This window comes from Eurytemora carolleeae, unplaced genomic scaffold (assembly GCF_000591075.1).
Source record: "Eurytemora carolleeae unplaced genomic scaffold, Eaff_2.0 scaffold268, whole genome shotgun sequence".
NCBI classification, from domain to species: Eukaryota; Metazoa; Arthropoda; class Copepoda; order Calanoida; family Temoridae; genus Eurytemora; species Eurytemora carolleeae.
The window spans coordinates 290414-318161 of NW_019396696.1; the positions used below are offsets into that span (position 1 = coordinate 290414).

The 27748-nt window shown below is 32.6% G+C and overlaps 1 protein-coding gene across 2 annotated transcripts; it reads left to right on the forward strand.

Annotated features, from left to right (window-relative positions):
- On the forward strand, positions 1 to 27748 carry LOC111707510 (uncharacterized). Of its 2 annotated transcripts, XM_023480615.1 has the most exons (23): positions 1 to 77; positions 494 to 525; positions 1435 to 1475; positions 4253 to 4321; positions 5855 to 5887; positions 6290 to 6338; positions 8892 to 8936; positions 9404 to 9442; positions 9785 to 9848; positions 10496 to 10588; positions 11375 to 11479; positions 13445 to 13512; positions 14414 to 14549; positions 15156 to 15240; positions 16031 to 16091; positions 16329 to 16379; positions 16868 to 16927; positions 18416 to 18537; positions 20949 to 21037; positions 22484 to 22562; positions 24634 to 24663; positions 26551 to 26640; positions 27533 to 27748. In XM_023480615.1, the coding sequence occupies exons 1-23, from the start codon at positions 34 to 36 to the stop codon at positions 27662 to 27664; spliced, it is 1617 nt and encodes a 538-aa protein (XP_023336383.1). In that variant the 5' UTR covers positions 1 to 33; the 3' UTR covers positions 27665 to 27748. The 2 variants fall into 2 exon arrangements, with proteins under 2 accessions (XP_023336383.1, XP_023336385.1); XM_023480617.1 differs by lacking the exon at positions 24634 to 24663.

Below are 27748 nucleotides of genomic sequence, written 5' to 3' on the forward strand. Positions count from 1 at the left end.
TCTTAATATTAAAAAATAAGTGAGATTAGAAACATGTCAAAAGATGCAAAGGAAAAGATGAAAATATCAGAATTGAGGTAAATATATTGAAAAATTATTATGGTTTGAATAACAGAAAAGAATGGCCTTTTTTCAGAAACCCCCGTTTTTTTGTTTTTAAAAACGAGTGTACTATACTGACAGCTGTTTGCACAATGGTTCTGAGGTTGTAAGCTCTAATACCGAAATCATCGAGAATTTTGCCAATTACTTTTTTAAAACTAACGGTAAATGTAAGTGTTTTATAGCCCTAAATTGTACTGTAGAATTAAAAAAGAACTGGAAGATTGAGTGGAAAAAATAGCTACAATCGTAATTGAAAGCGTTGATAAACGGGGGGACTAACTATGACTACCCTGGGTAACGCTGGGTTCCCAAGTGAGTAAATATACTAATTGAAATGGTAGGTTCAAAAAAAAACATCTTTTTTCTCTTTAATTTCTGATTTTTTTAGGGTTCGACCGTCAGCAGATCTGCTAGAGTCTGGTGAGTAAATAACATGGGCGTTAGAAATCTATAATGTTACCATTAGAGCTGGGCATAGCTTTTTTGAACGAACGAATTTTTCGTAAAAAAGGGTGTTGCTAAGAAAAAAGCGGATAATGGATGGTTCAGAGAAATGAAAAAAATATCCTTTTTTTAAGACTAACGAAAATGATCTTTCATTTTACTTAACGAACGATTTTTGGAACAAAGTTTTGAAAAAGCTTTTTACTGAACAAATAATTTTTTGAAAAAATACAGTTTTTTACTGAACGAACGATTTTACTGAACGAACGATTTTACTGAATGATCTTTCACGAACGATGAACGAACGAACAAAATGAAAAAAAAGCGAACGTGCCCATCTCTAGTTACCATGACCAACAGTATTGTACATATACCAACATAAAATTAAAAGAAAAAGGCTTGTTGTAAATAAACCTTTTCAGAGCCTCAAATTACCTGAGGAAATATAAACAGAAAGCCTTCTTTGGAATTTAATAATGAAAATACACTAATTAAAAAAGTTAGTCATTGTTTTAAAATATGTACGCAAATGTCTAGAACTGAAAACTTTAGAAAAGGGTTAGCCTTAATCCTGGGCTGTTAATTAATCTGGAGACTAATAAGAAGAGGAGAACAAGCAATATTTAATCTGAGGATTAAGAAAAAGAGAAGATCGAGCATTGATCTCGATATCCACCATTCTAAAGTTTTCAGTTCTGAATCTTAAAGCCTTATTTTTTTACATTTTGAAAATTGATGAAGTTACTAAAAACAATCTGCGAAATCCTTCAGTGATATTTTTTATATAAAATGCAAAATAACAACTGAAGCTCTCAATATTTCAAGTTGAATGCTTTGTTTATTTAAATATTTAATATTTATGTTAATTGATCCCTGCCGATGCAGTTAGGGAGGATGTAAAGGAAAATCCTAAAACACAAATCCAGGTAAATTTCATGGATATATTTTTGGTTTCAATAATCTACTGATTTAAAATATTTATTTAACGTTATATACAAGGTCTCCTTCTCATAAAGTAAAATTTCTAAAGTTTAATGTTCGATTCACAAAGGTACGTTTGTTGTGGATATTTTGACCAACCTCATCTTTTGGATAATCCTTGGATATCAGTTTAGTCTGGATATTAGTCTGAGACAAGCACTGTATTCTCTAATCTCTGAATATCTGTTTAAGTCTGGATATTAGAATGAGACAAGCTCTGTATTCTCTAATCTCTGAATATCTGTTTAGTCTGGATATTAGAATGAGACAAGCTCTGTATTCTCTAATCTCTGGATATCTGTTTAGTCTGGATATTAGAATGAGACAAGCTCTGTATTCTCTAATCTCTGGATATCTGTTTAAGTCTGGATATTAGTATGAGACAAGCTCTGTATTCTCTAATCTCTGGATATCTGTTTCGTCTGGATATTAGTATGAGACAAGCTCTGTATTCTCTAATCTCTGGATATCTGTTTCGTCTGGATATTAGTCTGAGTCAAGTACTGTATGCAGCAAATATTGAGTAACATGATATTTTGTAAACCTGAAGTACGTTGTATATTATTAACTTTTTATGTTTGTAAACTTATACGTAAAACCATTCATTGAATCTGCGTTTCAATTAAATGATTAGCTTAAATTGTGGGATACATAATGGCGTACACCTTAATATATAGCGCAGATTTCAACTGTGTTTTAATATGTAACATGATTTCCTTAATCATGTGATATAGATAATAACGTAGGAATTGTTAACTTTAACTTCTAATATATAAACCAAAAATACATTAGTTAATATAGAAACTCCGCTTTGATACAGCGTAGAATAATTTCGTCAACGTTGAAACTTTCAAGCTGAGATCGTATATCCGGGCATATGGTACAGATCGATCTTGCAAGCTTGTTTGATAGCTAATTGTGTCCTCGTTAAAACATACAGGCTGAAATCATACCTGAGTATTTTGTGTAGATCAATTACGAGCTTGTTTGACAGCTAACTGGTCCTCGTTAAAATATACGGACCGAGATCATACCTCGCGCGGTATTTGGTACAGATCTATTAAGAGCTTGTTTGATAGCTAACTGTGTAATTGTTGAAACATACAGACTGAGATCATATCTCGGTATTTGGCATAGATCTATTAAGAGCTTGTTTGATAGCTTACATATATCCTCGTTGAAACATACAGGCTGAGATCATACCTCGGTATTTGGTACAGATCTATTACGAGATTGTTTGATAGCTAACATATGTCCTCGTTGAAACATACAGGCTGAGCTTATACCTCGGTATTTGGTATAGATCTATTAAGAGCTTGTTTGATAGCTAACTGTGCCCTCGTTGAAAGATACGGACTGAGATCATACCTGGGTATTTGGTATAGATCTATTACGAGCTCGTTTGATAGCTAACATATGTCCTCGTTGAAACATATGGGCTGAGATCATACCTCAGTATTTGGTATAGATCGATTACGAGCTTGTTTGATAGCTAACTGTGTCCTCGTAAAAACATACGGACTGAGATCATACCTGGGTATTTGGCATAGATTGATTAAGAACTTTTTTGATAGCTAACATGTGTCCTCGTTTAAGCATATGGGCTGGGATCATATACCTTGGCATTTGGCATAGATCTTTTAAGAGCTTGTTTGATAGCTACGCTTGTGTCCCTGTTTGACATTTAGAGCTTGATTGATATAGCTTGTTTGATAACTTCACTTGTGTCCCCATATGGTATTTAGAGCTCAATTAATAGCTTGTTTGATAGAACAACTTTTGTCCCCGTATGGCATTTAAAGCTCGATTAATATCTTGTTTGACACCTGCGTTGTGTCCCTGTGTGGCATTTAGAGCTCGATTAATAGTTAGTGTCTGTATTGACATCGATAGCTAATGAGATCGCGCTCAGTGGTAGTGGCGTTGATAGTTCAAGGGATTATAGCCATGTGCTGTAATTAATAGTCAAGAGAATCTGTGTGGTACCTGGATAGATAGGCTTTGCGAAACTGTTATGGAGCAGGCGTTTACAACATGTATCCTCTAATCTCTGGATATATGTTTAGTCTGAGACGGCAAGTCTTGTATTCTCTAATCCTAGTATATCAGTTTAGTCTGGATATTAGTCTAAGACAAGCTATGTATCCTCTAATCTCTGGATATATTTTTAGTCTGGATATCAATATGAGACAAGTCCTGCATCCTATAATCTCTGGATATCTGTTTAGTCTGGATATCAGTCTGAGACAAGTCCTGTATCCTCTAATCTCTGGATATCTGTTTTGTCTGGATATTAGTCTGAGACAAGCTCTGTATTCTCTAATCTCTGGATATCTGTTTCGTCTGGATATTAGTATGAGACAAACTCTGTATTCTCTAATCTCTGGATATCTGTTTTGTCTGGATATCAGTCTAAGAAAAACTCTGTATCCTTTAATCTCTGTATATCTGTTTAGTCTGGATATTAGTCTGAACCAAGCTCTTTTTCCTCTAATCTCTGGATATCTGTTTAGTCTGGATATTAGTCTGAGACAAGTCCTGCATCCTATAATCTCTGGATATCTGTTTTGTCTGGATATCAGTCTGAGACAAACTCTTTATCCTTTCATCTCTGTATATCTGTTTAGTCTGTAATTATCCTCAAATCTCTGGATATCTGTTTATGTCTGGATAGAAGTCTAATTCAAGTGCTGTATTCTGTAATCTTTGGATATCTGTTTAGTGTGGATATCTGTCTGAGACAAGCTCTATATCCTCTAAACCTCTGGATATCTGTGGAAATGAAACAAAGGAACAAGTTTGATAACACATATTTTAATCACAAAGGGACTGACTGATTTACTTCCAACTATAACACTAATTTTCTATTACCAATATCTTTTTTACTGTTATGGCGTAAACCTTTGATAATTCAAAATTCGACTTATACTTTCAGAATTCACATTTGTTTACAATATTAAAGAACATTAGGTTGCACATATATAAGAAGTTGATAAGTAAGGGCTCTCGAAAAAGTCTGAAAACTTGTTCTTCGCTTGAAAAAGTTACAATTTTACTAAACCCTTTCAGAGGGAACTCATCTTGAAGTTTTTGTCTTGATTTTCCTTCCTTGAATTCTTCAGAAAATACAAAAATATTATATGACTAAATATCTTGTATTTTGGACCAATTATTTCTATTTTGTTCCTCAAGCCGCAAAAGCTCCAACTAACGAGAGAGAAAACAAAAGTATAAAAACTGTAATAAATAAAAAACACATTCTGTCCCAATTAACATTAGTTAATTTACAAATCATATTTGAGCCAATGATTAATTACAGGCCTGAGCTAAAACTTTAGAATTGGATACCCACCAATTGCATTTGCAATCTAAATATCCACAGGCAAAATTTAAAGAATTTGAGCCGCAGCTTATATTTGAGACGCGGCTTAAATATGATGAATGATTCAAGATTTAAGCCGGCACTCAATTAAAACCATTTTTTGGTGGATTTGAGACGCGACTCAAATTCTTAAAAATCGGATTCAGTATCCACTGTAGTGCACAATTGAGATTTCTACCTAATCCGCGCGTTTCCCTTTTTATATATCACCTACCGAATTCCGACCAATCAGAGTTCTCTCATTACACGGCGCGTAAAATTTTTAATTTCCCGGCTTCTTATTGGCTGTTTGGGATTCTGCATACACCCTTATACTCTTTTCGGGTTTCAAACTAAAGATTAAATTAATCTTGAGATTAATTATAAGAAGAGATCCAATATCTCAATATCATAATTCTAAAGTTTTCAGCTCTGATTAAATAACGACACTGATTGTTTTCAAAACTTAAAAAAAGTGAGTCTTTAAATTTTTACAATGATTTTCGGCATTTTTTTCTTTGAAAGTAAAAGATTTTATGATACTTTTTTAAATATTATAGCTGCCTACAACAGGACCAAGCCACATTTCCTGATACCAAGTGTTTAAGATTTTTGAGTATAGATTCACCTTGATAACGTTTTTGTAATTCTGTTGAATTTTTAGATAAAAGACAAAATAATAAGTAATAATATATAAAATAATAAACCTTTCTATGTCAATTTTGACGCTATGGGACTGTGAGGGGTAATGCTGCTGCATATATATATCTGACACCTGATAAAAATCAAATGAATAAAAAATAGATTGTCTACTGAGTCTACTTTTTGAAATAATCATTTATATAAGATAGTCTAATTGTAGACAGAGGGAGAAGTAATCCAACCTTTGCGAACTATTAGAATACAAGTTGAATTTATAAAATATAAATTATTTTGCAATTGATCGAACTTGATCATCTTTAGAGAGGATCAAGAATTATGTGGGTTCATCTCCAGGTATCCTGATCCTACCCTGATCCTATCCTGATCCTATCCTGATCCTATCCTGATCCTATCCTGATCCTATCCTGATCCTATTCTGATCCTATCCTGATCCTATTCTGATCCTATGCTGATCCTGTCTTATTCCTATTCTGATCCTATCCTGATCCTATCCTTATTCCTTATCCTATTCTGATCCTATCTTGATCCTATTCTGATCCTATCCTGATCCTATCCTGATCCTATCCTGATCCTATCCTGATCCTATCCTGATCCTATCCAGATCCTATCCTGATCCTGTAATGATCCTATCCTGATCCTATCCTGATCCTTTCCTTATCCTTTCCTTATCCTATCATGATCCTATCCTGATCCTATCTTGATCCTATCCTGATCCTATAAGTTCGATTATTAAAGGCAAGTATCTGTACAGAATGGGAGCAGTCCAGTATGGTTATGATGACAGGTATATTTTCTAATATCCATTTCTATCTATCTATCTATCTATCTATCTATCTATCTATCTATCTATCTATCTATCTATCTATCTATCTATCTACCTCTATCTTATATAAATACATATACAGATATAAGATCGGGAATAGGAAGATAGATGTATACAAATAGATTATCAAGTACAATAGGTGGCAACAGAGAAATTAACTAATTATGCACGACGTCACAAGTGTCAAATATAACAAGGAAAACGAAATTTACTCAAATTAGTTGACATGTTTGCCAAGATTAAATAAAAAAGTGTAAAAAGAGAATCTAAAGAACACATAAAATTGCACTTATTTTACTGTAAGAAAAGCAATTTATTCCAAAATTATCACTATTATTGATGATTTTGTCGGACACAAAAACTGAATTGATACTTGTGACGACAGAATACAACTGTACTGAGAGTGTAAAAATTCTACGTTGCCATCTATTGTACTAGAATCTATTTGGATGTATCTATCTGGTTGGATGTACCTAACCATTGTGGTAAAAAGTCTTCCTTGAATTTGTGGAACTGTTTACTTTAAAATATTCCGAATCTCCTGCAAACCAATTAATTTAAGAATATATTAATATTCACTTGAATTGAAATTGTTCAGAAGAGTAAATAGAAAGGATCGAATGATAAGAATTCATGCTTTGTAATTATCCTTTTACCTTTCAATTAGGAAAACAATTTTTCAATTGAAAATTGCAATATGTACATATAATAAAGTTCTTTCAGTCAAAACTCAATGTTGACTTATTTTCTCCAAACTTTACAAAAATATGCTGTTTTCTTGTTGGGATAGTTTTTGTTTAATTTTCCTTCAAAAGGAGATGTCATACATTTTATCTTTTCTTATAATATTGGGATGTAGTTGCATTGTAACTTTTATTTTAAACAATATTTATTAGATATATTTATTCGTGCATACACAATATCAAACATACGAATGTTACAGATGTAGAAAAGACCACGTGTAGCATCCTAAATTCTCCAGGAATCTATTCCAAAACTGCTCTGATCTTAAGAATCCTACTTTTCAGGAATCCATTACACAACTGCTCTTTTCTGTAAAATCCTTACTTTTCTGGAATCCATTCCACAACTGCTCTGCTCTGTAGAATCCTTTCTTTTCTGGAATCCATTCCACAATTGTTCTGATCTGTAGAACACTACTTTTTTGGAATCCAGTCCACGATATGTTCTGCTCTGTAGCATTCTTACTTTTCTGGAATCCATTCCACAAACTGCTATGCTCTGTAGCATTCTTACTTTTCTGGAATTCATTCCACAACTGCTCTGCTCTGTAGAACCCTTACGATTCTTGAATTCACAATTGCTCTGATCTGTAGAATGCTACTTTTTTGGAATCCATTACACGAAATTTTCTGCTCTATAGCATCCTTACTTTTCTGGAATCCATTTCACAAACTGCTTTCCTCTGTAGTATCCTTACTTTTCTGAAATAGATTCCAGAGCTGTTCTGCTCTGTAGTGTCCTTACTTTTCAGGATTTCATTCTATGAACTGCTCTGCTCTATAGCGTCCTTGCTTCTCTTAAGTCCATTTCATTAACTTCTCTGCTTACCACAACTACTCTGCTCTGTAGCATCCTTGCTTTTCTGGAATACATTCCACAACTGCTCTACTCTGTAGCATCCTAACTTTTCTGGAATCCATTCCATGAACTGCTTTGCTCTGCAGCATCAAACACTTTCTTGGAAACCATTCTACGCACTGTTCTACTAATAATCTGAGTTTGAAATATCAAAGGTTTACAACATTGGCTTCTAAAGATATAAGGCTCTATCAAGCAGTACAAAGGCTACAAATTCTCCAGTACACATGAAATTAAAGGAGCCGTCTTTGTTCAACAATTTTCACTTTAATCAGTTTTTCCCAGATTTCTAAGTTTAATTGGGAGATTTGCATTATTCGGAACCATTTTATGAATATAATCTATATTAATCTTTAGATCTATCAATATATTGCAAAAAGTTGGATTTATTAGTTATATAGTTGGATGTGTCCATCGAATATTTTGAATTTTACTTAATAGAAAATATCAATATTTTTTGTCCGTTGGACGGTTTTGTGTCCAACCTACAGTGATAACCAGAAAACTCTGAAATAGGAAGACGACTTTTAGCATCAAGTTATAACTTTAAAATGTCCAATGAGCATGAGACACAGCCACAGCAATTGTGCAGTGTAAAAAGACCCAATTCATTAATTTAGTTAGTTAATAAGCGTCTAGTAGAACTATTTGCTTTGCAATAACAAAAAATACACTTTATTATTTCTATAAAGTCGTTTTCCTATTCCAATGTTTTCTGGTTATCACTGTAGAAACTTTTCATTTTATATCTGTATATGTATTTATATAAATCTATCTATCTATCAATATATCTATCGAATTTATAGTCCTTGTTTGGGGCTGAGCACCCCTATTGGTATCCAGGGGGAGGCAAGCCCTCTATGTTTAATCTGAAGAAATAAAAATATTTTACTTTATTTTATTTATTACAAGGTTCAGAGGTTCAGCAAGATCCAGATTCTGGTTCAGTAAACACAGGTATTATAGCTGAGGATAGAACAATCAATCAATTTTTCAATTCATAAGATGTGTCGTTTAATCAATGTGTTAACTGTAATAACAGTTTAACACCTAATAAACTGTCTATCACATCGTTATTCAGCATAAACAATTACTTATCAATTCTAATATTAATTAAAAATAATAATTTTTGAAACTAATGATGAATGAAAAGTAGATCTACGTTTGATGAACAACGATTTTAACCTTTGGGAGAAAATAATCTGTAAAAAGGCTGTTATAGGAACAGAGTTCTTAGCACAAACTATAATTTTTTATATCCATATTTTGCAACCCGATGTCGGAGATCTTAAACATTTCAAACTAGGAATTTGGTTAAATCAAATAATCTAAGTTTAAATATTTAGTTTACATCATTCAGGTTAGAAAGATATAATGGTTTAGAAAATTTATTTTTGTGGCAAAAACTCAGTTTTTTTATTTAGGATTATCAAATCTACCACAACAGCATTCACCTGGAAAGGGTAAGGTATCCTGTTAGCTTAGAAACAGAGATTCTCAAAATTTTGTGAAAATGAAGTTTGTTGAAATGATTTGATAACTATTAAACTCGGTTACATATAATCCTTGCGAAAAGGAAATTTTTTTAAGCTTTTGACATTCCAATTTTTGGTCACCACTGTTTGCATTGGGCAGAAGAACATAATTATATGTAATTAATACCGTAAATTTAGAAAGATAAAAAAATAAGAAAAATTAATATAAAAGAGAAATACTGAAAAATCGGAAAAACATTCCAATTTTCATTTTAAAAAAATGGAATGTTTTTTTACAAGTTGAAATGTTTTTGAATAAACCTTTTTTAGACTCGATATCTCGAAGTTTGTCCAGTTTGACAAGCCCTGGTCAGAATGGATTCAAAAGGCCAAGGTTAGATTTTTAGATTCCTGGCACTTTTTTTAAGAACTTAAGTAGGACTACTGAACAGTGAACACCCTCTTCAAACTTGAATTTTCTAACTCCTATATTTCCGAACTTAAAGCATAATGGTTCAAACCTTTGATATTTTTGACTATTTGATCTGCACTGCTCCACTCTCCAGAGAAAACCTTAGCATTTTGTCGCCGATAAAGCATTTTGCTCCAAATGACGTTTTAGCTTTAAAAAAAGGCCTATTTTTCGAAAATGTGCTCGGTTCCTTTTCCGCAAATTATCATATGCTTTTTCACTAACTAAACGTCGTTTTTTATACTAAAAGTGGTACCATTTATGGGGGGGGGGGGTTGTCATTTTAACATTTTGCTCTATAATGCTGTTTTAAATGTTCTCGAACTAAACTATCTAAAAATCATCGAAATTGTTAAATTTATTCTATTCTGTATTATAAAACGTAAAAATAAAATAATTATTAAAATATTTTTGGAAAAAAAGACTGAGCACATTTTTAAATATTAGCCCTAAACATTTATTTTTCATAGACACCCGGTATATGCACAAATGATATCCCATGTTTAAGTTGATGTGTTCTGCATTATCCAAATATGTTATTATTCCCTTTAAAACTTTACAAATTGTAGAACCATTCATCGGTGTATCTTGAAAACCTCTACAAGTCTGCAAGATGCTCTGGGGAGTGGTTTGGTGTGTCATGTTTGTATCTCAGCATATAGGTAGGTATAGATGTAGTTGAACTACGTAGACACGTTGAACCACTTTTCTTACACGTGAACTGGCGGACATTGCTTAAGAAAAGTAAACCCACGTATTTCAACATACCTCTAGCTATTCGTTTAACTTTACAACTTAACAACAAAACAAACTCAAAACACAATTTTACAATAATTTTATTTTTGTACATGATCTAACATATATTATATTGTACAGTACATATACGAGCAATCCAACCTACCTGGATACTACCTGCCCGAAACTGTACATATGATATAACTATATTATATGGTTCAGTACCTATAAAAGCAATCTAGAACCCACTTGATGGACTTGATGGATACTTCCTGTCTGAAACTGTACATGAAACGTACATGAACTGCACATGATCTAACTATATTATATTGTACAGTACCTATAAGAGCTACCTAACCCACTTAATGGATACTACCTGTACATGAACTGTACATGAACTGTGCATGAACTGTACATGAACTAACTATATTTTATTGAACAGCACCTATAAGAGCTACCTAACCCACTTAATGGATACTACCTGTACATGAACTGTACATGAACTGTGCATGAACTGTACATGAACTAACTATATTATATTGAACAGCACCTATAAGAGCTACCTAATCCACTTAATGGATACTACCTGTACATGAACTGTACATGAACTAACTATATTATATTGAACAGTACCTATAAGAGCCACCTAACCCACTTAATGGATACTACCTGTACATGAACTGTACATGAACTAACTATATTATATTGAACAGTACCTATAAGAGCTACCTAACCCACTTAATGGATACTACCTGTCTAAAACTGCAACAAGGAAGAAATATTCTAAATACAAAGGATTGTATTTATTCAGCAGTCAGGTAAAGAAAAGGAATTTTATTATTCGCCACAAAATCTAATTACCAATATCATTGCAACCTGGGATCAGATTCAATTAATAGCAAGACATAGTTACTACGTTAGCTAATTTGAACAACGTATCTTCAGCTTGACTTGGCGCACAAGAGAAGGGTTCAACTATATCTGAGCGTTCAACATTAACTTGTTATTCATCATATCTGAGGCCGAATTTAAAGAATTTAAACCGCGTCGCTGATCCGCTCAAATCCCAAAACACTGTATTCTCTATTTCAAGTGAATCAAACCATGTTTGAACCGCGTCTCATAGTTGAGCCGCGGCTCAAATTCTTTATATTCGGCCTCTTGGTTGGTCAAGGTATAAGGTTAGATATAGTTATTAAGATACGTATAGGGTTACCAACAATGAGATTTTTATGACAACCTTGACTTGGTTTTACAATACGAAGGTTGAATTTTATTATATTCACTCATTTTTGAATAATCTTGTAAAATGAAATATTTTTACAGTTGCAGGGATCTATAAATGCAAAAAACCTAAATACATATTGTGCAGTCGTCTCTGAAGTCTCATCCTTTATGGGTAATAGGGTTGTTGACACAAATAAAAGAACTAAAGGGATATTCGGTAACTTTATTGAATAATAGCATGAAATGAGAAATGAAAGTAAAGTTTAAAAATATTGACCCTTAAAAGGGAGTATCTAATTGGTTGAAAATGAAATAACATTAATTATTGGCGATGAAAGGAATGGAACAGTTGGAGCTTCATGATGGTCAGCTCAAAGGTGGCAGCATCTTGGCAGCAAAGGGTTCACATCTAGGCAACGGTCCTGGAGGGTTTGCAGTCTGTAACATGTGTGGGGAAGAACGATTTGCCTCTCATACCACAGGACATGCGACTGATACTTAATGGTGAGAAACCATCTGAAAATATTCAGATTTAAAGAAAGAGGGAATTTTTAAGAACTTCAATATTTTGCAGATAATGTAATCACAAAGTTTATCGCCAGGAAAGTTTCTTGCACTAGTCTCACTTCTCCGTTTAAGTCTCCTAGAATGGAGATTTTATTAATTGAGTTTCTTTTAGTTCTTAAATGAGCTGCACATTGGTAATCGTCTTCGTATTTACTTGAATTTGTTACAAGGGTATGCAAACTTCTTAAAAGTCACATCTCTAATACCTTTTCAACTAGCCAGGTACATATATATTATATAAGCGGTTTTATATTGGTTTTATATCACATGTAACTAGAGTTCGGAACTTTTGTGTGGATATTGTTAATCTTGCCAGATTGATCTTGATATTCAATGTGAGAACTTTTGCATTTGAGGATCAATGCTTGATCCCTCAATTAAAGTTATCGCTGCAGGGCATAACAATAACGGAATATAGAAGAGGAATAAGATTTATGCGTAGATCTGCATATGATGTAGATAAAAGGACTTTACACTCATATTGGAACAGTATTGCTTAAAATCGAGCTAGCACTATAAAGTGGTCAGCTGGGGAAATAAAGTTTGGTTTAGATAATTTTAGAGTTATTGAGTCAGCCTGAGAAAGGAAAATAATGCAGTCAACTATAATATATTACAATGCCACTAGAGAGGAAAATAATGCAACTTCAACAATAATTTATTACAATGCTAATAGAGAGGAAAATAATGCAGTAAACTATAATTTTTATTATAGTGCAACTAGAGGAAAATAATGCGGTCAACTATAATTTATTACAGTGCAACTAGAGAGGAAAATAATGCGGTCATCTATAATTTATTACAGTGCAACTAGAGAGGAATATAATGCGGTCAACTATAATTTATTACAATGCTAATAGAGAGGAATATAATGCGGTCATCTATAATTTATTACTGTGCAACTAGAGAGGAAAATAATGCAGTCAACTATAATTTATTACAGTGCAGCTAGAGAGTAAAATAATGCGGTCATCTATAATTTATTACAGTGCAGCTAGAGAGGAACATGCCTCCTCAACCCCTCCTGTAGTTCATGACTTCACCACACTTAAAACAAGTAATAATATCTTTATTTGAGAAATTGTTCGCCAAAAATGATTTCTCATAAACATAAAACATTGAAAATCTGTGCTTCCCATTTACCTCTGAAGCAAACATTTCATCATTCAACTTTCTCAAATTAATTTCTTAAAAAAACAAACACAGAATTTAGATATTATATATACAATCCCCTAGAAAATACTTCATATGCAAAAGATGAAATAAACTAGAAAAGTTTCTAGGAAATGATTGACATCGTATTTCTTTGTTGTTTGGTTAATTTTAAATTTTGTTTTCATTAAAGATCATGATGAAATCTGAAAAGTTTCTCATATTTCGAACTGTTATCTATAATTTAGCTTTTTTAGAATTGTTTTGTTATTATTTCTTTTGTCAGAGTAAAGGTTTGGCACAATTTGATTAAAACCAATCGTATACTTTATGTAAAGGTTCTGCCAAAGAGACTTTCAATCATTATTTGAACCATTAACCCTATTCCTGNGGGGGGGTCAAATTGACCCCCCCCCAGCATATCCTGGTTTTCAAGTACCCCAGCAGGGATAGGGTTAAACATAATTTTTTTCCTAAATACTTTTTTGTTTTGTTGTTGGATTTCAAATAGAAGAAACCGAATGCTTCTCAATCCTGGGTGACATGTGGCCTAATTTTAATTGACCCTTCATTTAAAGAATGAGATGTCTGATTCACAACGGTACCCTTTACACCTCTATCTAAGGACACTACGGTAAATATCTAAGAATGTGTTCAATTCTTACGATTTTCTTTATTGTCTCTATAACATTATTCATAAGTCACTTTTATAGAGAATCGGACTGCGATATAAATTAGGGGTCACTTGAAACTAAGTCACAGTCCCTTTAAATCCCTTAAAATAATATTGTGTCTATATTATTTAGATATACTCCGTGGTATTATGAAGGACACCCCTCTCGAGGAAGTTCTAAAAAGCAATCTTCCAAAAAATACCAAATATCCGAATATGGAAATATCTTCAAACAATCCAATCAAAAACCTGAAACGAGCAAGAAATATGTAAGAAAACGTTTGTTTACAGTTTAAAAAATTCTGTTTTAAAGGGACTACGCACGATATTTCAGAACCTCAATAAAAGAGTCCGATTCACAGTGTATACCCTTATACACTTTATCCGACTATCAATGAAAAATATATCGTAGTTTGTTTTATCATACAAAATTCATTTGATCAATCTTTCTGTCTTTGATGAAATATCAATTTAAAAAAAGATCATTTCTCTTATTTTTACTTTTTTAGGTTACCATTGCAAATCCGAGATGTAACTCGTGAAATTACGTTTACAGTCCCTTTAAATTCACCACTTACGACAATTACGTTTATAGTCCCTTTAAATTCACCACTTACGACAATTACGTTTACAGTCCCTTTAAATTAACCACTTACGACAATTACGTTTACAGTCCCTTTAAATTCACCACTTACGACAATTACGTTTACAGTCCCTTTAAATTCACCACTTACAACAATTGTTCCTTTAGCTTTTTTAAAATATTCCGAATTCCGAAATTGTGCAATTACATTTACAGTTCTAGCTACTGTCCCCAACACTAGAGAAGAAATTGAACTATCCTTACTTAGTTGAACTACGTCCTTGTATATTAGGTACCAGGTAGGGAATACTCCAGACCTGGATCAGGATATTCAAATCATCTTCGATCAAATTCATCCTCATTCCTTCCTTAACAAGGTCCGTACAACAACGATAAATTAGGGGTCCTGGAATTTTGGCTTCCAATTGGAATTCCGTTGCAAGGAATTGTGTGGAATTGTGAGAAATTGCGCGGAATTGTGAGGTATTGCGCGGAAATGCAGGGCTCACCGCTCACAATTAGGTGCAAATAAAATCCATTTACGTTGGAAACCCTACTGGAAGTCAGTGAGTCTTAATTTTGGAATCCATTATATACAATCCNTAAATATTAAAATACAGATTCTTCTTTTAGATAATTATTAGATATTATGAAATATCACAGAATTCCTAGTTTGAAATATCTAAGGTCTACAACATTGGGTTGCAGGGATATGCGATTTATAAAATCAGAGTTTAAGGCAAAATCTAAGTTCCATGGCATGTTCAATTTTAAGATGAAAAAATCTACTAAATATTTTATCAAGTCATTTATTATGTACTAGCTCGGGAACCCAGCTTTGCACAGGGTTATTTCCATCGTTTACCCGCGCTTTGTCGTAAATTACGATGAAAATCGACCCATTCAACTTAGAATCTCTAAACCAAGCTGACCACATTCCCGTGGGTCTCCCGAGTTCCCCAACCAATGTGAGGCAAATCTGTCCAGGGGTTTCCGAGTTATGATCAGACAAACAGAGATTACAACTTTATACATTTATATATAATTTATATAGATTTGTGATTCTTTTGTGAGTCATTAATGGTACAATTTAAATTAAGAAAAACTTAGCTAGACTAGAGCTAGTCACATTGACAATTCCTTAATTTAATTATATATATTTTGCAGAAGGCTAAGCTTAGCACAGAAACCGGTTTATTAGATGAAGAGGAGAAGAAAAATACTAGAGGAACAATAATATCAAAATTTAAAGATTTTTTTAATAAAGATATTTTCTTTTTATTAAATGTTGATTAAAATTATCCTTTTTATAAGATATTAAAAAATTTTACCTAAAGAGATCTACTTCAAAATATCTTTAGGCATTTTTTGTTACTTTTAAAAAACGTTTTTAAAATATCTTACTTTGAAATATTTTTAAATTATATCAAATAAGCTGATATGTAATATTTTCTCATTGTTTCAGTTGATATAAAGAAAGAAGTTGAGCATGTACTGCTTGGAATAGGAGATCCTGGTACGCGTTAAAGGGACTGTTTGCATAATTTCAAGTGACCTTCAATTCAAAGAATAATATCCCAATCCCGATTCACAACAGTACCCTTTAAACCTTTAACTGATCAAGGATGTCGTACATATCATAGTTATCAATTTACAGAATCACTTTTAATTTCTAAAAACATTGTTTGCAAGCAGTTATATATTTAAGAAATATTAATAGTTAATTTCTTTAAGTTGTAGAAATAGAAATTTACTTTGAATGTTTGAAAACGCTGTAAAAGGAAAAACAGTCTATAAATTTTCGAGTTTGAGTTCAGACTGTATAGAGCGCATGCAGTGCCATTTTAGAGGAATTCAAACCGGGTTTCGATACGTTTAAACAGAAAGATCTCTCTACTCGATGAACAGTTAAAAAGGCATTTAAGGTACTGTTGTGAATTGGGCCCTATTCTATGGGGGGGGGGGGTATTAAGAATTTATTTAACATTTTTCCAAAATGCTTAGAATTTGATGATCAAGCTGCCTCCGAGACCCTTCTAATGCTTTCTTCAGTTAAAAACTCAAGTAAGTTTAGAAAAATATAAACCCCGGAAATCCATCTTTGATCTATGCGATCTCTTATATAACGTTTGAATATTTGATTTTTTCTTCAGAATTTATATTCGTAATGTTAAAGGGACTGTACGTAGAGTTTAGACATAATTTCAAGCGACCTTTATTTATGAAGATAGAGATGGGTATCGTTTTCGTCAACGAACGAAGTATTTCAAAACGAAAAAAATTTTCGTGAAGAACCTTTGAGAAGATATTTGTATAAACTAACTTCAAAAACGAACCAAAATAACGATCGTATATTCAAAGTTCAAAAACTTTAAAAGTTTTAAAAACAAACGAAACTAAATGCCAACACTACCGTTTTGTCGTTTCTTAGATGCAGAAAGCAACAGAATCTATATGTATAGAGTTAACGGTTTGTAAGCTAGATAAAATTACGAAGATATGTTCCCCATTGTTTAGGCTTAAAAATGGTTTCAAGGGTACCGTTGTAAATTGGACATGTTACTCTTTGACAGGGGTTCACTACAATTACTTCAACACTTCCTGATCTAGATGCACGCTAACATATCCTTGCTAGACGAGGTTTGTTAATCCTTTTAAAACCGATCGAAAAAACTGCAGTTTTTCGTTTCGTTTTAAATTTTTTCTAAATACGATCGTTTTGTGAAAAAGCGATCATTTTTGAAAACGACCGTTTTTTAATACGAAAAACGATAGGTTTTTTTACAACGAAAAACTATCGTTTTTTGAAACGAGCGTTTTTAACTAACCGTATCAACTATTGTATCAGCTAGACCACTGTAATATATCCTTGATAGATCTTTGTGAGATGTAATATATTTAGATGTATCACCTATTGTATCAGCTAGACCACTGTAATATATATCCTTGATAGATCTATGTGAGATGTAATATATTTAGATGTCACCTATTGTACCAGCTAGACCACGGTATTATATCCTTGATAGATCAATGTGAGATGTAATATATTTAGATGTATCAACTATTGTATCAGCTAGACCACTGATAATATATTTATATGTATCAACTATTGTATCATCTAGACCGCTGTAATATATCCTTGATAGATCTATGTGAGATGTAATATATTTAGATGTATCACCTATTGTATCAGCTAGACCACTGTAATATATCCTAGATAGATCTATGTGAGATGTAATATATTTAGATGCATTAACTATTGTATCATCTAGACCACTGTAATATATCCTTGATAGATCTGTGTGAGATGTAATATATTTAGATGTTTCAACTATTGTATCAGCTAGACCACTGTAATATATCCTAGATAGATCTATGTGAGATGTAATATATTTAGATGTATCACCTATTGAATCAGCTAGACCACTGGTATATATATATCCTTGATAGATCTATGTGAGATGTAATATATTTAGATGTGTCACCTATTGTACAAAGCTAGACCACTGTAATATATCCTTGATAGATCTATGTGAGATGTAATATATTTAGATGCATCAACTATTGTATCAGCTAGACCACGGTCTCCCTGGTTTACAACAAGAGAGCAGGGTAGGATAATCTCCTATTGTCCATGCAGTGCTGCACTCAGGCTTCAACCTTTAACAATGCAGGTATACGCTCACCAAGTACTATGTATGTAATGTGACCCAACGCGTTTTTAGCATCAAATGTAAGCAGACTGATCTTGAGTGCGCTGAAAATACTATTAAAAATTTAATCATTCTTATTATCACATCTCTTCTTCATAATTTATTTCATTAAGTTTTCTTCTGCAGCTGACTGACCCAGGTTCGGGCCATTTTGAAAAAAAAAATTCTTGGTTTTCTTCACTCTCTGATTAGTTATTCATTTGGTGTTCTGTTACCATGCGACACATTCTCTTTTCAAATGTTATATTTCGCCAAGTTTCATGTTCTGTCCTTTCGGCTATATTTCTTCTAGATTTAACCAATAGAACGATCGGAATACTGGTTAATAGGAGGTCTTCAAGGACATAGTGAGCCACGCACATTTCGCAGATTTTCCTAATACCATTGGTGGAACGAATTTCTTTAAGGTTAATTTGCTTACCACTCAATTCATATTCCCCAAGGTCATGATCCTTAGATGGAAAAAACATACACACATTCAGACACCCAATCCTAAATTATAAACAATATAAAGCTTGAGCTAAAGAAAATCTAGAATTAAGTTTTTAGACATATATTGCGTTTAATTTTTTTCTTAACCGCGAAAAATCAAAGGGGGTATAGGCTTAATGCGATAAAAAAGCGCTTTTGATCGCTACAAATCTTACTTCTATCTGTTGCGTCTATTAGGAGAAAATTGTTAAAAACGACTAATACCGAAGAACGATAGTGTCCATACAAATTCAGAAAGATGCAACATTCAACTCGGATCGTAAACAAATCAATTTAATTCCAAACAAATCATTCAGATATTACAAACAATAGTCATACATTACTCTTCGACGCATTCGTAAATAGTTGATATTTCATAATATTTTGTATTTTTCATGATCTGAGAGTTACTTTTGAAAACATTTATTCCTGTTTTGAGGATTTTTGATAATGAAGACGACATTTTCATATTTTCCAGGAATGTTCGAAAATCCAGTGCCAGCGAAAATTATTTAAAAAAAGAAAATCAAAACACTCCCTTTAAATTTGATCTTTTATATTTTAAACTGTTTCAATTTAATTCTAATCTAACTATTAGTTCCTCCTCCAGAGGTTCATTTCCAAACTTTGAGAGTTTGCGATAATTTGGGAAATCCATTCCAACCATTCAAAACCCTCAATCCAGTTCAAACCATACATTCAAGTTTATATTAGTTGACGGGGGAGGGGGTAGGGGGTCTTGGAGGTTGAAGATAGATAGATAGATAGATAGAGTTTGGCAAATTTCACCCCCTCCCTGTAGTAAACGCCTACTCCAAAACAATTTCTCGATACGTGTCTTTCCATCTATCAAGCTCTAATGCCACACAAGGACAGAAGCTTAGCTATCAAAAAAGTTATTTTTTGAGTTCTAAATGACACACAGGGACACAGTTTAGCTATCAAACAAGCTCTTAATCGATCTATACCAAATACTGTTTGATCTCAGCCCGTATGTTTCAACGAGGACACATTTAAGTTATCAAACAAGCTCTTAATCGATCTATACCAAATACCCAGGTATGATCTCAGCCAGTAAGTTCAACGAGGACACAGTTTAGCTATCAAACAAGCTCGTTAGCGATCTGTACCAAATACCCAGGAATGATCTCAGCCTATATGTTCAACGAGGACACAGTTAGCTATCAAACTCTCCTATCTCAAGTCTAGGGAAAAATCATGGGGGGAAACCCCCCTCCCCCCCCCTCAGGCTATATTGGATAAAAATAGCCCAATTGGAAAAGGTGTTAAAATTTTATCAAACAAAATTTGCGTTTAAATTCAGATCTTTACATTTAAGCAAGACTGTTCGGTGATCATTTCGGTGATCATTTCGGTGATCATTTCGGTGAACAATCCTTGTATAAGACGAAAGGATAAAGTTTTCCAACACTTTTAACACTTTGACAGTTTTTCCATATGAAGGAAAAGGAAAACTGGAAATGGTCACTACTTTATGATTTTCTTGTTTAGAAGAAACTCAGACTATTTTCATACCTCTTGCTTCTCATTATATTTATTTTCCAACCATTGCATTTTCAGAGCTGTATTCTTTTCTCTATATTACTAAACCTTAATATCGTAAAATTTTCAGATGCAAAACGTGATTCAACTAGAGGTTTGGTAAAATTTTAGCTTGACTGAAAACTTTTGAATGACCGGGGGAGTTGATCTCAAACCAACAGGACATCTGAATTCTTATGGATCAACAAATTTAGATCAGCTAGTTCAGTGTTTGCTACCTTGTTTGTGATATTTGATAAAACTAATAGATTAAACTCTTACAGTTTCAGTTACTATGGAGTTCAAGCTAAGCAAAAAAAAAAGAATAAAAAAGTTTCCAATAATATGTTTTTTTTTAGGAAAATGCTGTGGATATCTGTGAAGAGAATGATCTGCACAAGAAGCTTTCAACTTTTCTTATATCTTTACTCGGAGAAAAAAGATTGAGGTAAAATTGTTGAACCCTATTCCTCCTGTTAATGTGATCGTGTAAAGAAATGTCCCCCTTCCTCCAATGTATGTTTACATACACTAAAAAGTGAATTGGTCTGAAGCTGTTAAAGTTTTCTCGCTTTACAAAACATGAAGTCCTCCTATTTATCTAGAGATTGGCGCGTTCGGCTTTTTTCATTTCGTTCGTTCATTGTTTATGAACAGTCATTTTTTTTTTTCAATCATTCAAAAAAATTGATCTTGTTCGATCTCAACATTTTCGTTAATTTTCCACCTTTTTGTTCGTTTTCTCGGTGAACAATCGTTCAGGAAAATTGTTCGTTCAGAAAAATCGTTCAATCAGAAAAAACGATAGTCGTAGCAAATCGTTATATTAGGAAAAAATATTGCTTTTAAAAAAAATGTTTGAAATAATCGGTCTTTAAGTAAAACAAATATAGTTTTTTCAAAAAAAAAATCGTAAAATTCATTCATTCTGTTAAAAAAACGAACATTATTGGCTATGAACGGTTAAGATCGTTCAAACAATTTTAAATCGTTCGTTTTTGTTTTTCGTTCCGTTTTTATAAAACTATAATTTTTTTATTTCTCTGAACGATCCATTTCGTTCGTACATCATTCGTCTTTTATTTCTAAAAGACATCTTTCTAACAAAAAATTTCGTTCATTAAAAAATGTTTGTTTGTTCATAAAAACGATGCACATCTCTACCTTTATCCCTCACTTAATTTAGGTCATTTACATACACTCCCATGTAGGGTTTCCAGCGAACGAAAACTTTCGCAAAAAATGCTAAAATTTCGTAAACTTTTTTGCGAGATTTTGAGATGCAAAATTTCTAGAAAACAATTTCGAGAAAAATAATTTTGTGAAAAAAATTTCGTGTTGTAGCTTCACCAATTAAACACAAACAAACTTGTGGAACGCCATGCATGAAAAATTGTCAAAAAATGACTAAATTTTATCCGTAGAGTTCTCTTTGGACACCCCATGCGGAAATTAATCAGTCATTTCTTAATAATCATGATTACTTCTATTACTAAATCATTAAAAACTTTTATTCAAGGGGGGGAAATCATATTTATTCTCCAGATCGTCATAAAAAAAAGCCAAAATTTAAATTCCCAATTTCCAGTTTCAGGTAGTCATTACAGCTGTCTCGATCCTTTGTAGGTAACTCTCTACCACAAACGATTCATTTCAATTTCGGTTCTCTTCAAATATTTTTTAAAAAGCATTAGCTGTTTTAATTTTGGTTTTATAGTTTATTTTGTATAACACAAATCTTAAATATTTGCTGACTTGCAGGTATTTTTCCAACGACTTCTTTCGTTTTATTTCATTTATTTTATGATTTTGTGGTTCTGTTTGTGGTTTTAGGAGTTGGTCCTTCACTTCTTTCAGGCACCATTCTTTTTAGTGAAAAATATTTTGTGTTTAGGGAGTATGGTTTTCCCAAACTTGAAATGAACAATGTTCTGAAGAAAATACTCACTGTGGCCAATGTACCAGTTGCCAAGGTGAATATTCTTACAAAGTCTTCACTTCATCTCTAATTTCATAGATTTTTTGAAGACCTCTACATATATTCTTTTCGACCAGTTACTCTTTGAAAATTCCCAAGCAAAAAACTCATTACTCCTCTATTCATGGAAAGCTCTCCATTTTCTTCCAGATTATCTTCTGATATTACTCCTATCACATAAACTCTCATTATCCTCCAATTATCCTTCGTTACACTCCAATTACCCTCCGATTATCCTTCGATTACACTCCAATTACCCTCCAATTATCCTTCGATTACACTCCAATTACCCTCCGATTATCCTTCGATTACACTCCAATTACCCTCCAATTATCCTTGGATTACACTCCAATTACCCTCCAATTATCCTTGGATTACACTCCAATTACCCTCAGATTATCCTTCGATTACACTCCAATTACCCTCCGACTATCATCCTATCATCTTCCACGAATCCTCTGATTATCCTCCCATTAAACTCTTATTATCCTTTGATTATCCTCCGATAATCCTCTGATAGCACTCAGATAGTAATTTTTCAATCACATAGCTAGCGATTCTAATATCTTCTAGTAGTACTTCGACTATCTTCCAGTAGTACTTCGATTATCTTCCAGTAGTACTTCGATTATCTTCCGGTAGTACTTCGATTATCTTCCAGTAGTACTTCGATTATCTTCTAGAATTACTGCGGTAATCTTCCAGTAGTACTTCGATTATCTTTCGGAAGTACTTCGATTATCTTCCAGTAGTTCTTTGATTATCTTCCTGTAGTACTTCGACTATCTTCCAGTAGTACTTCGATTATCTTCCTGTAGTACTTCGATTATCTTCCAGTAGTACTTTGATTGTCTTCCAGTAGTACTTCCATTATCTTCCAGAAGTACAACGATTATTATCCAGTAGTACTTCGATTATCTTTCAGTAGTACTTCGATTATTTTCCAGTAGTACTTCGATTATCTTCTAGTAGTACTTCGATTATTTTCCAGTAGTACTTCAATTATCTTCCATGTAGTACTTCAATTATCTTCCAGTAGTACTTCGATTATCTTGCGGTAGTACTTCGATTATCTTCCGGTAGTACTTCGATTATCTTCCAGTAGTACTTTGATTATCTTCAGTAGTACTTCGATTATCTTCCAATAGTAATTCGATTATCTTCCAGTAGTACTTCGATAATCTTCCAGTAGTACTTCAATTATCTTCCAGTAGTACTTCGATTATCTTCCAGTAGTACTTCGATTATCTTCCAGTAGTACTTCGATAATCTTCCAGTAGTACTTCGGTTATCTTCCGGTAGTACTTCGATTATCTTCTGGTAGTACTTCGATTATCTTCCAGTAGTACTTTGATTATCTTCCAGTAGTACTTCGATTATCTTCCGGTAGTACTTCGATTATCTTCCGGTAGTACTTCGATTATCTTCTGGTAGTACTTCAATTATCTTCCAGTAGTACTTCGATTATCTTCCAGTAGTACTTCGATTATCTTCCAATAGTACTTCGATTATCTTCCGGTAGTACTTCGATTATCTTCCAGTAATACTTCGATTATCTTCCAGTAGTACTTCGATTATCTTCCGGTAGCACTTCGATTATCTTCCGGTAGTACTTAGATTATCTTCCGGTAGTAATTCGATTATCTTCCAGTAGTACTTTGATTATCAATTACGGCAGTTGCAGTACTTCGATTATCTTCCAGAAGTACTTCAATTATCTTCAGGTAGTACTTCAATTATATTTTGGTCGAACTTTCGGGAGTACTTGGATTATCTTACGGTAGTACTTCGATTATCTTCCGGTAGGACTGCGATTATCTTCTGGTAGTATTTTGATTATCTTTCGGTAGTACTTTGATTATCTTTTGATAGTACTTTGATTATCTTCAAAGTACTTCGATTATCTTAATTCAAAGTACTTCGAATATCTTCTGGTAAACTGCAGATATTCCACCAATATTATTTCAAAAATACTTCAATTATTCTTTGAAAATGGTTATTTCGCCTTATATTTTCATCAACAAATATTTTAATTATTTAAAAGATCATATATTTATCATTTTTAGGAAGACGCTCTATGTACTGAACGCTGCAAGGTAGTTATAACCACATTTAGAAATAAGCAACCCCTTAATAATAGTTTTTGAAAGGAACTAACGCTTCAATAACTTTTTTTGCGATTGATACACTGATGGAATTAACCCAAATTTGTTCGTTTTATAAAAATTACGTAAAGTTTTCGTAATTTTTAATTATTTAATGTATTTTGATATTTTGCACAAAATATCAGAGATTCTTCTAAGATGGTGAGCTTGAAAAGTTGAAGAAAGAGAATTACTAGAGTATTTGAACACTGGTAAACTATGCCGACACAATGAAGAAGAAATTTTTGACTTTCTTCCTTTCACGTAACCTTTGAGGACTCTGCCTTAAAAGTTTTCACAAGAAAAACTAGTTTATTTAATTTTGTTAATTCTTAATTGAATTGAATTCGAGGAAGCTTAAATCTGTACATTAATCACCATACAGTTAATATTTCATAAATTTTGACCCTTTCTAAAAGTCTAACGGCAAAAATTTTAGCCCCCCCCTGTACTTCCTCCCCCACCTCAAAAGCATAAGGAAAATCTAATTTGTAAAATTTTGTATTGAGATAAAACTCAAAAATAAAAATATGAGTATGACGCCAAACATTCCAAGCCAGTTTGCAATCCCCAAGTGTCCAAATGAATTGCAAAAACGTTGCAATATTTGCTTTTTTTCAACTGCGAATAACACATTTTCTGAATCTAAACTGAATTTTGATAAATTGAAAACTATTTGTAAAATGTGGCAAAACAAGGAAATTCTAAATAAAAACAAATATTGTTGGAACTGCTGTCACATCACAAAACAAATGTTTGTAAAAATCAAATAAATAAATAAACATTTTTCCTTTCAATTTCTGTTCTTTGTCAACTTTCCCCTTCACACTTTTCAATCTTAAGACAAGGAGCAAATTTAAAATTACTAGTTCGACGGTACGACCTCCTTACTCCTTTAATTTTGAAGGCAAGCTCATCAAAATTGTGATTTAATCTGATATTTAATCTGGTATTTAATCTGGTATTTAATCTGGTATTTAACCTGGTATTTAATCTGGTATTTAATCTGGTATTTAATCTGGTATTTAATCTGGTATTTAATCTGGTATTTAATCTGGTATTTAATCTGGGTTTTAATCTGGTATTTAATCTGGTATTTAATCTGGTATTTAATCTAAGTTTTAATCTGGTATTTAATCTGGTATTTAATCTGGTGTTTAATCTGGTATTTAATCTGATATTTAATCTGGTATTTAATCTGATATTTAATCTGGTATTTAATCTGGTGTTTAATCTGGTATTTAATCTGGTATTTAATCTGGTTTTTAATCTGGTATTTTCTCTGGTATTTTCTCTGGAATTTAATCTGGTATCTAACCTGGTATTTTCTCTGGTATTTAATCTGGTATTTAATCTGGTATTTAATCTGGGTTTTAATCTGGTATTTAATCTGGTATTTAATCTGGTGTTTAATCTGGTATTTAATCTGGTGTTTAATCTGGTATTTAATGCTTAAATTTTGCACTTTTCGTTTAAATTTAATTAAAAAGAAAGTTAAAAGGAGTGTGAGCGTAATTTCATGTGACCCTCCATGCAAGAGGACAATTCCAGATTTACAATTCAAGAACAGAGATATGAATGTGTAAACTTATCGAAACCCAGTTGTGTTTAGTTGCAAATTCAGTTGAGCGCTGTGTTGACTGTTGAGTTCACCCCTATGCGTAACTCAACATAGCGCACACTTGAATTTGCAGCTGAAAACAAGTGGGTTTCGATAAGTTTAAACACATATATCTCTTACACCGTTGTAAATCGGGCATTACCTTCTTTGCATAGAGGGTCGCTTAAAAATTAAGCTTAATACTGCAGTCCCTCTACGTAATTTGTTCTTCTATTTAGATGGATTCAGGTTCTGGTATGCAGAAAGTGTTCCGTAGTTCAAGATACAGGCTTCAGACACTCAAAACCAATATTATTGCTCTCTTACAAGTAACTGTTTTCTTCAAAACATTTTCTATTGGATGTCATAAATTATAATTTTTTTCAACTGATTACTCTTATACTCTACAAAAACGAATTTCTGCAAAAGAGAAAATAGAAGGAAATTTCAAGAATTTAACACTTTTCTAGATAGATAAACGACGAGATTCTATCCTCTAATTGTTAAGATGAATTGGTTCAAAGGGTACCGTTGTAAATCGAAAATACCATTTTTAAAATGAAAATATAAATGGCGTCTCCAGAATTTCTGAATTACAAAATTGTTGGTCAATATATTGTTAAAATTGTTTTTTTTCTTATCGTTTCTTGCAAGCAAAATTTTTGACGCAAAAGGTTTATTATTTTTATCCTAATATATGCAGTAAAAAATATATTTTCTTAAGATACTTTGAAAATTCTTAGAAAATGTCTTAAATTGTGAAAATTAACTTTGTAAAATGATTTATCTGAAATGGGTTTACATAGTTATGAAGTATACTGCATACTACAGCTCCAGTAAAATGTAAAGAATATAAAAAGGACGAACTGAGTTTTTGCCGCAAATCGGATTTTTTAATCCCATATCTTTAAATCGTAAACCCTTGATATTTCAAACTATGACTTCTGTCAGATAAAAGTTTTACTCCTTCAGGTTGCATCGATTTAGGGATTACAAAATTTGAGTTTATCATACATGCAAAAACTCAATTCCTGCGCGTTATTTCAACTTTTAAAGGGACTGTTAAAATATTTTTGAATTGAGGGAACTGATGATTTTTTTTTAGCAATTTTGAAATATTTTAAGCGTTCTGCTGTGTTTTGGTATACAAGTATTTGTATCTGTTAGATAATTGTGATCTCCTAAATTATTTCAATATTCTTGAACAATCCCTTTATCTAGATCTGTGTCCCAGATGTAAGTATGTGGAATCTATTTGGTTGGAAGGATTGCAATGCTGGACAAATTCTTCAAATCTGCGCAGAAAATGGGTTAAACAAAACCTGGAAAATATCACAGGAACAAGCACACTGATTCAATGGTTTTCTGCTGTTTTAATTGAAAATTGCATAAATTCTATAAAGTGAATATAACACAATAAAGAAAATATCGATTTCA

Coding starts and splice junctions, on each gene's coding strand:
- LOC111707510 (XM_023480615.1), top strand. CDS start 34: ATGTCAAAAGATGCAAAGGAAAAGATGAAAATATCAGAATTGAG. Junction 6,339..8,891: donor CAGTATGGTTATGATGACAG/GTATATTTTCTA, acceptor ATTTATTACAAG/GTTCAGAGGTTCAGCAAGAT. Junction 18,538..20,948: donor TTCAACCTTTAACAATGCAG/GTATACGCTCAC, acceptor GTTTTTTTTTAG/GAAAATGCTGTGGATATCTG.